This window comes from Thermobia domestica, chromosome 5, assembly GCF_964235325.1.
Source record: "Thermobia domestica chromosome 5, izTheDome1.hap1.1, whole genome shotgun sequence".
Taxonomy (NCBI): domain Eukaryota; kingdom Metazoa; phylum Arthropoda; class Insecta; order Zygentoma; family Lepismatidae; genus Thermobia; species Thermobia domestica.
In genome coordinates this window covers 40,182,792-40,196,258 of record NC_137458.1, presented here as the reverse complement: position 1 = coordinate 40,196,258, position 13,467 = coordinate 40,182,792, and the positions used below count along the sequence as shown (strand labels likewise).

Genomic DNA, 13,467 nt, shown 5'->3' with positions numbered 1-13,467 from the left:
TAGTGTGTGAAAATACTGTAGTGCTTGTATATAGTAGGGAGTGTATTAGTGGATGTATGTGTAATACATACACAAATATATTTATTTATTTATTTATTTATTTATTTATTTGTAACGTGTTCTTAGTGTGTGTGTTAAGCAAGATTCTAGAATGTCTTCCAGTTCCGTGATAAAACATAAACGCGGAAAAGCTTTGAGAAGTGGTGAAAGGCGCTGCGTTTTGAATGTGTTTAATTCTTTGAGAGAACATCATCCTCATTTAAATGTAGAACAATTGGCTGACATGACTGCAAAACAGACAGGGGTGGGACAAGCAACTGTGTACAGAATCCGACGGGAGGCCAAATTTAATGAAAATAAACTGAAAAGTCCCAAAAAGACGCGCAAAAGCACTTCCCTACTTGAAAAATACGACGATTTTACGAAATCGGCTATTCGATCGAAGGTACATCAGTTCTTTTTCCGAAATGAGTTGCCAACGTTAGATAAAATTCTGTCAGCAATAAACACCGATGATGACCTTCCATTTTTCTCTCGTGCAACTTTGCACAGACTATTAAAAGTTACGAAATTTAAATACGTGTTGTGCAACAGGAAAGGTTTCATAGTTGATAGAGATGATATTGTGATCTGGAGGAGAAAGTATCTCCGCTTAATTAAAAAGTTTAGAGAGGAGGGTAGACATATTTATTACCTTGACGAGACGTGGGTAAATGCTTGTCACACCGTGACAAAAGTAATGGTAGATGAAACTGTGAAGTCTAAGAAAGATGTCTTTCTCGCTGGACTTTCCACTGGACTTAAGAATCCTTCAGGTAAAGGTAAAAGGCTAATTATTGTGCATATAGGAAGTGATAAAGGCTTTGTTACCCAAGGGAAGTACATATTCGAATCAAAGTCCACAAAAGACTATCACGAAGAAATGGATGGCACAAAATTTGAAAGCTGGTTTCAAAACATACTTTCACATCTGGAACCTAATTCTGTAATAGTAATGGACAATGCGCCTTATCACAGCGTGAAGATAGACCGTATTCCCTCTATGTCTTGGACGAAGGAGAGAATAAAAAATTGGTTGCAAAGTAAAAATATCGCGTATGACGATTCTTTTATCAAAATGGAATTAATTAACCTCATACCTTCTGCACTGAAGAATAAATGTAACAAGTATAAAGTGGACGAAATGGCAGCTAATTCAGGAAGGGAAGTTCTAAGATTACCTCCGTACCATTGTACGCTTAATCCAATTGAACTTATTTGGAGCCAAGTGAAGGGACATGTGGCACGCAATAACAAAAGTTTCACATTGAGCGAGGTGAAAAAACTGTTAGAGGAAGGACTAGAGATGATAACTCCTGAAAAGTGGAGAGATTGCGTCCAACATGTAATAGACAAGGAGGAAACGAAATATTGGGAACTTGACAGGCTCGCTGACGAAACGGTCGAAAAATTCATCATCAACCTTGATGAAAGTGAAGAAAGTGACGATAGTATGGACGTGGAGCCTCTGGATTCGAGCGACTGAAAGGGTAAGTACTCAACATTATTTCTTTTGCGTTGTCTTGTTACATAATCCAATCAATTGATCTTTCTTGTGTCCTTTTTTCCTTTTTCGATATGCTCTTTCAAATCTTGTACTTTTCGTATGGTCCTACTGCACCAATGTCTGTTTCACCGGTCATATAACATGTTTCACTGTAATTACTCATAGCTACATTTCACGGAAAGCGGTACTGTTTCTGAATATTAACATATGCATTTCCTATTCCTCCTCAAAAAAGCAAGAAAGGAATAAATATTTTTTTAAAGAACATTGTTCTATTCAACTCACTTCGTTACATTATGTTACAGATTGACAATACTTTCACTTAATATAAAAAATATAAGTGATAAAGGACCGTGTAAGTATTGTTTTATATAAAGTTTGCCGTACCCGTTAACATTTTAAGCAGCAAGTAATTGTAATATGAAAAATAACTAGTAAATAGTCAGTTTGACAAGCAAAAATAACTAATAGGAAAATAGTATTAAACATTGTTTTTAGTTGCTTTAACTGGAATCCCTATTAGGTTATTTGTAATTGACTCACATTCTTTTTTTTTCTTTTCTTGTATACAGTATAACCGTTTTCATGAAAAACTGCAGGCCAGTCCAAAAATGTAAAGGAGATCCGGTAGAATTTAGGGGGGGAGGGGGGATCCAATCACATTATAGTTCATCAACATATTATTGTTCATTTTCAAGTCTACCATGAAAAGTTTAGGAAAGCCAGTAAAAAATTAGGGGGGCCCGACCCCTAGACCCCCCTTGGATACGGGCCTGAAAAGGAGTCGACACACTTTTTAGTTTTCTTGTCATATGTTGTTATATTTTTGTTGCCATATGTTACGGAGGAATGGATGCTCAGTGGTAAATTACTTACTTCCGGTCCGGTCCTTGGTCATGTAAATTCCTGGCTAATGACATCGTGTCAGTGAGTTTTCTCGGGGTCGGTATTTAGTGCGAGACGTTAACTAAATATGTCCTTTCATTTCTTTCATGGATATGTTGGTGTATTAACAAAGAAGAAACCTGATGAAATCATCGTGCCGACACAATAAATTTTGTACAAGATCCAACCCTGCCATCAGTTGAAATGCGCACTCGAGTAGCAGACATAGTCCGCTATTCCAACGCTTCTGCACACTCCTCGCTTTTTGAATTAATGAGCATACTTAAATTGAGTTGACAGTTACTTGTTAAGCCGTTTTGGTTACTCTGTTTAATGTGTTAAGAAGCAAGAATTACGTACACGATTATCTGAGAGTTTCAATCCGTTGTTTACACACTGTTTTTTTTAAAATATCTACATAGCAGCGAATGGGGGCTTGTATTGCTAAAGAGAACAGCAACGCAATCCCCGTCTCAACCAGCTGGCAGCTAGCAGGTGGGTGGTGGGGATAGAAGTTCCTATCAACTTGTCTGAGATAGATTTTAGCTAGATATGCTATTTCAACTGGTACTGCCAGAAATTACAGCATTTCTGGAGAAGTAGTTCTAGCTATTAAGAAGAGCTTCTCTGAAATTGGTGATAAAGAGATCTTGACTCAATATTTCATATTGCTTAAAATCAACCAAACATGTAAATGTTGTTTGTGTATTATATGATGATAGTTCACTATTGTTCAGTGTTTCATTTGTTAAATCAAACAACACTATATACGCTGCGTAATAGGCACATATTGGCTTAAAATAACTTTATAAATTGTGTTTAAGGTTAGAGTTTCTACTCCCCCCCCTCAATAAGAATCATCAACCATTGTAAAGGAACCTACTTAGCCATGCAAGTCGCATTATTAGAAAATTAAATAATATGAGACTATTTTTTTTTTCCTTCAACGTACAAAACACCCTCCTAATTTTTTAATACGTTACAGAGGAACATCAGAGCTACTTATTTCGAAAATTTGAGGTTGATATTAGATGGGCCTTTTTTTAGAAATAATTGCCAAATTTTGACATTTCTTCTTTTTTTTTTTCCCTTTGATGGTATAATTCATATGCTTAACCCCACTTGGGAAGTTTATTACTACAATGTTTTAAATGCCACAAATTCTAAGATTGTCTTAGTGAAAACCAGTTTCAAATAGCTTCAATATCTCCAGAGATCTAGCGGTTTCAGTACTTAAAGTCAAGGGCGGACTCAGATGTTTTTTACACACAGCCCCCAAATTTCGAAGGTCTCCTATAGGAGTCTCCTTTGAGGTAGGGCTGTAAAATTTTATAAGTGTGTTATGCTTGAGTACCACAACACAGATACAAATTTTGAGGAAAATTGAAAACATATGAGCCACATTTCAGTTTGAGATTTGGTGACTTTATATGGAATGATCCATTAGACAATGTGCCGATTTCTAATTTTGCTTAAAATTCTCCGTAAGAGTATGCGTACATGGATGTCAATATGTCACGAATAAGTTGTGATTCCAGTCTTTTTGAGCGTGAGTGCAGAACACGTTCATCATACAAAGTGAAAGAATACCTATATAATCATTTTGTATTATAGGGCGATTATAAATGAATCGCAGGTTTGAAAGGGATGTATTAAGCGTATAACGAAGCGAATGATGTATACAATAACGAATGATGTATGAAAATATGAGGGAGGGTTAGAAACTAAGGGTTACAAGGCCAATATTTCTAGAGTTTCGTCTGGTATAGAAGAATAAGGAGTGTGCAGTAATTTTAATACATGGAGTTGGCAACTGTAGAGTTTCAGCTACCTGCACTAGTTACATGTAAACACAAATGGCGACTCGTTTGGGAAACTGGTCTTGCGAAGAAGTCCGCTCAGTTACTCAATTTCTGTGGGCGAAACATGTAACCGCCGCTGAAATTCATCAGCTGCTGATAGAGGTTTATGGTGAGACTGTAATGTCTTGTCAGCATATCGCAGAATGGTGTCGAAAGTTTGCGGCTGGTAGAGAAAACGTCAACCGCGAGGAGCGCAGTGGCCTTCCAGCACGGCATCAACAGATTTGAACATAGTTCGCGTGGAGGAGCAGATCGGTCCAAGCGACTTCCACCTGTCCCCGTACTTGCAAGAGCAGCTAGGAGGCCGTTGCTTCGCTTCAGACAAGGAAAGAAACATTTCGTGACAACGTAGCTGAGTACGCAAGGACAGGATTTTTACCAGGAGGGAATCTTCAAACTTATGCCACGATGCGACAAGTGCCTCAACTGATGCGACAAGTGCCGCAATGAAAACTGTATTTAAAAAAAAAAAAAAAACCTAATGTATGTACTATCTGTTGATTGTATTTGTTGTATGAAATAATATATGCACCTTTCACTGCAGGCTTTGTAACCTTACTTTCTGATCACTCCTTGTATATAGAAGCTTCCCAAGTTTCGGACATACTGTTACAAAATGTTCAATGTGGCTTCTCTTCGTCACACAACACACATCTATGTAATAGTTGAGTTCGTCCCACACGTGCTCAAGCATATGCCTACTAATGGTCGTAAATGTAGCTGTAATGTGATTCTAGAGCTCACCCAAACTTGTTGGTAGTGGAGACATATACACTCTCTCACATGCCTCCAATGGAAAAACTCAGTCAGATCGGGAGATCTAGGGGGTCATGTGAAAAGTACTAAGTCATCTCTAGCACATCGTCCAATCCAGCGGTGTGGGAGTTCTTCGTTCAGATAGCGACACACTTCATGTTGGGAATTGCCACATCAAAGTGGAATATGAAGTTGTTGGAATCCTCTTTTACTTTAGAAACAATGTACGCTGTACGGTAACAACGGAAAAACACTTCTTATATTCAGTGGTTTCTGGTCCAGGAAACCAGGTCTGTGCTGTCATCTGTCGCCATGAGATAAGATTATGAGGAATTAAACTTTCCAATGTGTTCTCCTGTTCCATCATTAGCACAGATTTATTGTATTAATAGTTTTCGACATACTTCACTTTAAAATCCAATAAATAATTTATAATCCAGCTCTACTTTGTATTATAAAAGGTAAAATTTACTTTGTTTTAATAATAATAATAATAATGATTTTGTATGTTTGTCATGTTAGGCTAATAGAGAGGATGATAAATGTAAATAAATAATGAAATAACTATAATTAATCGTATGCAGTGAGAGAAGATGGTAGAATTTTGAGAAAAACTGGACGTCATAGAGTATTAATCGATTGTAAAGTACTCGGCATCAAATTCGAATTACAGAAGTTTATAGAATATACTTACCATAAAATTTGAAAGAAGATAACCCGATTAAGATAATAAAGCTTAGCCGTATTTTAAATAGACTGTACAAATATGAACTCATGTAAGTAAAAGTGATAAGTAAAGAACATACTTTTACCATTGTTTTATATTTCGTATTTCAGTATTGTCTTAGGATTTTTGAAATTCGAGATCCCGAAGTTGCTCCTAGAATTGAACCAGTTATTTGAATTAATGTTAATAAGAACAATGCTATATTATTATTAAGTTCAGTTAAAAATTGAACTTGCTGTAACTGGAGCACCCAATGTTGACGAGAATTGACGCTACGTTTCGATGACCCCTTGTCATTTTTAAGCTTGTATTTAAAAAAAAAAAAGTTTCCTACTTATAGAGAAAATTTAAAAGTTCCTTGATTCACTACTATACAAAATCCTTATTTGAAAATAACTTTTTCCTTTTCTCGTGTTTTTAATTGAAACACCACTCGTTTTACTTATAACTTGTTTAAAATACTTGTACACTTGGTTCCCCTCACACATGTAAATTTTTTTTTTTTTTTTTTTTTTTTTTTTTTTTTTTTTTTTTTTTTTAATCTCAAGGTATGTTTCTTACAATAATAATTTTGATTAGCATTTTAATTCCCAAAACGATGTAATTATATAAAATTAGAGTATGTAAAGCCAATGAAACTTAGAATTAATTTGCCAACATTTTAATGCTTCAGTTGGTATGAGTACGACTTTTACTTATTAATGGGCATCCTATTATGTCAACTTATGAAGTAATGAAGATACTTCTATATAGCCTCTTTCGTGAAGAAAAAAGAAAATGCAGTACGTTTGAGAAACATTCTTCAAAAATGTTCTTGCTGGGATAAATACATTGGCACTGTAATATTAGTCGGTATGTTCCATTATAAAGTAAAATTTCGTTGTTTATATCAAATGATAAGTAAAAATTTGTTTATGTGAAAAAGTTTAGGAATGAAATGTTTTCTGTTTCTTTTAACTACAGTTTTATTTATTGAACTTAATGTGGTGTTTGTTTTCATCTTCCTGAAATAGGTCTTGTTGTGTGAGTCCCCCTGCTCCTTGGTGGCTTGCAGTGGAGGCTGAAATGAAAGGCGGATACTTGGCTGTGTTGAAAGCTCTTAGTAAAAACCGGAAAGCACGAGGTCTTTTCAAACGTGGACAGCGGAAAGGTGGTTTACAGGAAGAAGGGAAAAGGGATGATTCCAGAAGAATTGCTGCACAAGAGGAGAGTAAGAAATTCGACGGATTTGAAGATAATTTCCGGAGTGGTGAAACAGACGTTGTTCATAACGTGTCTGAAGACAGTGATGGGGAGTGTCGTGCGTCATGTGTAGGTGTAAATAGCTTAGCGTGTGTTGATCATAAACATGAAAGATCTGATGAATGCTGTGATAAATTAAAGCACCTGCGAGAGAAGTACAATATTAAAGATTGTCGAGTCGTTATGAAAGACTGTGAAAGTAAACAACTATCAGCGAAAGAAAAGAATTTATGTGACATGTCTTGTGATGAGCAACAGTCTCAAAGTAGTCAAGTGAATGCTTTAAGTAGAGTCGATGAGGCTTGTGATGATGAACTACTAGTCGCTAATGAGTCGTTGTCTATGGTGGCTGATTCTAGTGTACATAGTGAATGCTGTGATCTTTCAGAGGAATATCCTAGTCTTAGTAAATGTTTAAATATGGATCGGGAAAACAAAAGGCCTAACAGTCTCGTAGCAATTAAAAGAAAAATTAATATAGATGAATATAATTCCCTCCTCGAATTTCACCACGACATGCTGTACCTAATTAATACAAGTAGCGACGTTGAGGAGAGTAGTGAATTAGTTCGTATATACCAAGATATATTACAAGAAGTATTTCCGTGGTTTGATTCGGAACATGCTCGTGTTTATAACTGTTGGTTTGAAGGTTCGTGCAAGCCTCCGCACGATGATCACTTTTATGCTATGCCTGACAGTGCGAAAGAAAAAGAAAATGGAGCTCAACCAAATGATCCTTCCGATGATAAACAGACTCAAAATTTGATTACAGTTCATAATAGTTTTACTAGTAGCACCGATGAAAACATTAAAGACATTAGAGTTTGTGTACTTTGTAAATCTATCGGTGATGGCCTGCCATCACAAACAGGCCGTTTAATCTATTGCGGCCAAAACGAGTGGGTCCATGTCAACTGTGCCTTGTGGTCCGCAGAAGTCTTTGAAGAAATTGATGGCTCTTTACAGAACGTTCATAGTGCAGTCTCTCGAGGAAGACAAATCAGATGCTCTGAGTGCAGAGAGAAAGGAGCAAGCATTGGATGCTGTTCAAGAAGTTGTCCAGAAACGTACCATTTTTCTTGTGCTCAAAAAGCCAACTGTGTCTTCATGGAAGATAAAAGAGTATTTTGCAGTGTTCACGCACGTGATATGAATGGAACACCAGTGCACGATGATTTTAGCATTAATAGATCTATTTATGTAGAATTAGATAGAAAAAAGAAGAAATATGCCGAAATACCAAAGGTAAAGTTCATGGTAGGATCTCTAATTGTTGAAAATATAGGAGATTCTGTTACAGAATCAGAGGATCCAGATACGATTGTTCCTATCAATTTTCAATGCACTAGATTGTTCTGGTCATGCTCTGAGCCTTGGAAAATGGTGAAGTACTACTTTCGAACCAGTATACTTGTACCAGTGCCCTCGCCTGTTGAAGAAGGCTTACATTTGACTGTTGATCATACGCAAGAAAAGAATATAGTGAATAAGAAACTGAGTGAAATGTCCCGGTGGCACAAGCAACTGTTAATGAAAGAAGGGAAATACGATGATTCAGATCTCCCTCCAACTTTTGTGCCTCAGGAAGTCGAAGTCCCATGTCCTAGTCCAATTGAAGAAAAACAGGATACCATAGAGACCAAAAACAACATTGAAAGCTGTGATTCTACGACTGACGATCGAGATATCAGTACTGCAGACAATCTTTTAGCGTCGGATGTAAAAGAGTCCCTTTTTAACGAGGTGCCAAATGAAGTCTTTGAGGATGTTTCTGTACAGGATATCATTGAGACGTTGTTCGAATCTGAAGAAATAATGTCGGAATACTCAGTGCCTCAACAAGCTGAATCTATCACTGATATTGCGTCCTCTAAAAAAGACTATTCTAAAACAGCAATACAAAAGAGTACAAACATTGCAGAAACATGTGTAGAAAGCCCGAAAGAAATGCTTCTACCAGCTTCATACGAGCAGTCTAAAACAGAAAACTGTGGTAGTAATTCATTTACGTCTTGGAAGCAGAAAGATAATATCTTAATAGATGCATATAAGGATGATTCAGAAATTACTGGTATTGTAAAGGACCTGCAGAATGTAACAAAATTAGCGATTAATCCCATAACAGTTGGTGTCAGAACTTCGTCTAGAGCTGATGGTAGTGAAATCACGAAATGTAATATAAGCTTTAATCCAAAATTTACAGAAACATCGTCAAGAGTTGAGAAAATAGAAAATCCAACTCGCCCTGCCGCTAAACGAAAGCTATCAAAAATTGCAAAGAGCAAAGGAGAAGATAGCACTTCGTCGTTTAAAGATGGTTACAAATCGAATTTACATACACTCCAGGAACTGTTATGGGCAGATGATATTCCAGTAACTATTACGAAATTGGGAAGCACAGATCATAAGGAAAAATGGAGCAACATGGATCAGTTCAAAGGAATCGGTGATGACTTAAATCATTTTGGCGATTATGCAGCAAAGAAAAAATGGAACAGCGTTCATATGGAACACAAAGAAAAAGGAAAAGAAAATAAGAAAATGTTGTGGAATGGAACGTCTGCTGGATTTGGATTAAGCTCTTGTCGTATTGTGCAGGTTGACGGGGCTGTTGATTCTTCCAGCACAGAATCAGAGAGCAGCCCTGTTCACCGCTATGAAGACGTGACTTATCCTGCTGTTAATTTGGCAGAGCGAATAAAGGAACAGAGTTTGGCTCGTAGCGAACCATGTAATGAGGGTCCAGTCAAGTGCAATAAATGTCATAGAACATATCGTACCAAAGAAAGCTTTGATAAACACATCTCAACGTGTAATAGCTTTGAGTTCTACAATTCAAGTGACACTGATTCGCTTTCAAGTGAAGAAGAAAGTAATGAGAAGGTGATAAAAGAAAGTAATTGCACGAAAGACTCGTCGAATAACCAGTCAGTAAAGCAAAACAATCTTGGAAATAACAGTAAAGATATAATAAATAACAGTAAAACTGTGAGTAACAATACTAGTAATAATAGCAATAGTAAAAATGTGACGCGAACTAACAATAAACCTCCATCGACGTCACTACCATCAGCTAGAAATCAGGAACAAAACAACAGAAAGTATAGGAAGTCTAATGCCAATAGAAGAGTGGAACCTAATTTTACTATTAAAAATGACAGTATACCTCAGGCTAAGCCTGCTTTCCAGACTAGTGCACCAACAGTTGTTATGCAGTCAGTTCAGTCACCAAGTTTAGTGCCAGCTTTCATGGAATCATTTCAGCAACAAACCGGTCACACGTTACAGTATATTGCAACGGTTGAACCCCAACCATTAATACCTAGTTTCCAGATTCAACCTCTTCAGGTAGTATCAGGGATCGGTATTACCTCGACGCAGACACAGACATTAGTCATTCAGCAGCCACCAACTATACCAATAGTGACACCTGAACCATTAATGATAAACCAACCATCTACGTTTGGTGTATGTAATGAAACGAACTTGCAGAATAGTTTATTCATGCCCTGTGGAAATGGACAGCCTCTGTATTACAGGGTAGATGATGTAATCTCTTCTAGTCGCGTAATATCTGTGGTTAGTGATATGTCCGGAGTTAACCGGATACAACCACAAGTGGGCCATTTTGAAACAAAAGTTTCCAGCACAGCTTTTGCAAGCACCGGCAATTTTCATGTGCAACAACAAGAAAATATGCATTGTTCATGGACAAATGGTATTCAACCTGTAACAATACCAGTGCAGAATCAGTGTACAATATCAGAAGTGATACCAGAACCAGTGTGTAGTGTTGCCGTACCTGAGTGTCCTATACCGGAAGTGAAGAATGTTTATACAAGTAATAATATTAGCAGCAATACGAATCCTAATACGTGCAGCTACTTAAATACAAGTACAAATACAACAGTGAGTAGGGAACCTATTAAACAACCAAATCCTCCGATTTCTATACCTACCATTACGATAAGTGAGGAACCAAAAGTGCACAACGGAATGCCGGAAAAACTCAGTGAAAAGGAACCAGTTTTCACACGAAAGGACCAAAGTGTAACTTCAGTCAAAGTACAGACAAATAGTGCTACTACTACTAGTGCCGATAAAGTTCTTGCCATTAATAATAGTAATAAACTTCAGAGTAATAATAGTAAGGTTCAGAGTACTACTTATAATACTGTTGTTGATAGTAATAGTAATCGTAGCGGTCTCCAAAAACCTAGTGTAGTGCCATTAGTTTCTGAAGAAACTCAGAAGAAAGTGTGTGATATTTCATCGGAGAAACCTATTGAGAATTCACCCGTGCATGCTTTGAAAATAAAGACAAGAACTACAGACGATAAAACCGAGAAGGAAACAAACGTGCTTGTTGTTCCTCTTGTCTCAAAAGACGTGTCCCTGGACTTGGTGAGTGAACAAGAAGTTGAAGTGAACGGTGTAGTGGGGAACGAGAAGGAAGAGAAAGTGGTCAATCACAGTATCAAAACATCTACTAATACCAATAATAACAATATCATGTACGAAGTTTTTTCGCAGGATGGATTCTCTTGTAAATCTTCGTCCATTTCTGAAGTCTGGCAAAAAGTGTTTGAAGCTGTTCAAGATGCCCGTGCTTCTCATAACATGACTCCATTGCCACTAAATCCTTTTGGTGTGTCTGGCTTACAGATGCTTGGCCTAAGAAATAATGGTTTAAAGTTTTTACTTGAGCAGCTTCCTGGTGTCAGGAAGTGTATTAAGTACAAACCACGATATCATAAACCAGAGGAGAAACCAGTAGACACAGCTGTCAGTGAAAATAAGTCAGGTTGTGCTCGAACCGAACCTTTTCATTCTCGTTCTCCATATGATATGTTTAGTTGGCTGGCCTCAAGACACAGGCGACCACCTCATCTTAGGCCACCACAAGATGGAGAGACAATGGGAAACAGGTGAGAACAGTTAATTAAATCTACTTCTTATGTAGTCATTAGTATATAAGAAACCGAAATATGTCGTTTACTTGAGTAATACTTTCACCTTTACATTTTGTGAATCTTGCAAGGTGTAAGTAATTCTTTGAAAGAAATATGACTTCCTCGTGCAAATGGTGAAATAATATCAATCTAATTATTCTGAAATTCTTAATTTCAAATTTGTGTTGGGAAAATTACTTTCTTAACAACATAAAGCGCTACGAATAGTAAGCAGTCCTAATAACTCCGTGAGGTAGGTTAAAGAGTAGATGTTCCTTCGACTGCATATAAATGTTACACAAGAAAGAGATTTTAAAAACTTGTTTTTGATTACAAGTGTTTCTATCTTGTTATCTGCTTAGCTCTTTTATTCAGTTTGTCTAAAAGTTGTCGACACACGAATATTTTCTTTTGTCGAATGTGACTTGAGGTAAGGGAGATCGAAGGGACTTCAGTAGTTGAATTTGTCTGTTTAGCGCCCTAGCCGCACTGGAATACTCCGCGTCACCCGAATTGACGTATGGCATCAGTCAATAAGCTCGCCGTACTCTGTTAACCTTCAGGGAAGAATCGAATCATTCATAATTGTTTTTGTTCGTATTTGTGGACAGTTACGAATGATTAGATTCGTCACTGAGGGTTTGGTAACAGTGCACCGCCAGCTTATTGGATGATGTCATGCGCCAATTCGGGTAACGCGGTGTATAGTGAGATAGCGAAGTCAAGCAGTGCCAGGTCTGGTCAGAGGAAAGATGGGTGACTGCTTGTACTCTTTAGATGATGATGTTATCTATCCAGCGTCGAGATAAAAATTAGGACGCTGTTTGAAAAAAAGATGTAGCGAACTGCTCTTGAAAGCCAGCATGATGAGGGCTGTTAATTATCACATCATCCGAAGGGCATGAATACAAGTCAACCAATAGGCTCTGGCCCCCTAAGGTCTGTTGCAGTAGAAGCAGGGTACCCACCCAACTGTGAAATCATGAATAAGCCACAGATTTCGTTATTAAACCTTGAAAATCTAGAAAACTTCCAAATTAGTAGGGAAAACTTATCAAAATCCGCATCAGGTGGATTTTATTTCGTTCAGCGGTCAATAAAGGTTATTTTTTATAAACTTTGCAACCGTGGAATTGAAAAATTTCGGACTGAGAATTATATTATTTAGTTCGAATAGGAAACCTGTAGGACTTGAATACAATTAAATGTGACTGACAATCAGGATTGAAGATAACACTCGTGGCTGCTGAAAGCTTTCGGTAAATCGGAACAGCAGAGATGTAAGTGTTGAAAAATGACCAAGTTAAGATAAAGTTAGATATGTTTCCTTTTGCTTATGACCCTCTATCTAGAATTACCAAGGAAATTGATTAAACTAAACCTGAACCATATTACTAGCCACTAGAAATTTAAAATCATATTACATACCTTTGATTTCTATATTAGCTTGTATTCTTATTGATTCGTAGTGAAAACCACCTCACGTGTATTTAT

General features: G+C 37.1%; 1 protein-coding gene across 4 annotated transcripts in view; it reads left to right on the top strand.

Annotated features, from left to right (window-relative positions):
* trx (histone lysine N-methyltransferase trithorax) overlaps nucleotides 1-13,467 on the top strand; it is an 81,702-nt gene that overhangs the window by 62,284 nt on the left and 5,951 nt on the right. For all 4 annotated transcript variants that reach the window (XM_081758617.1, XM_081758619.1, XM_081758621.1 and 1 more), the window contains one exon: nucleotides 6,790-11,949. In XM_081758617.1, coding sequence (XP_081614743.1) covers nucleotides 6,790-11,949 — 5,160 coding nt within the window. The remainder of the gene's footprint in view (nucleotides 1-6,789; nucleotides 11,950-13,467) is intronic.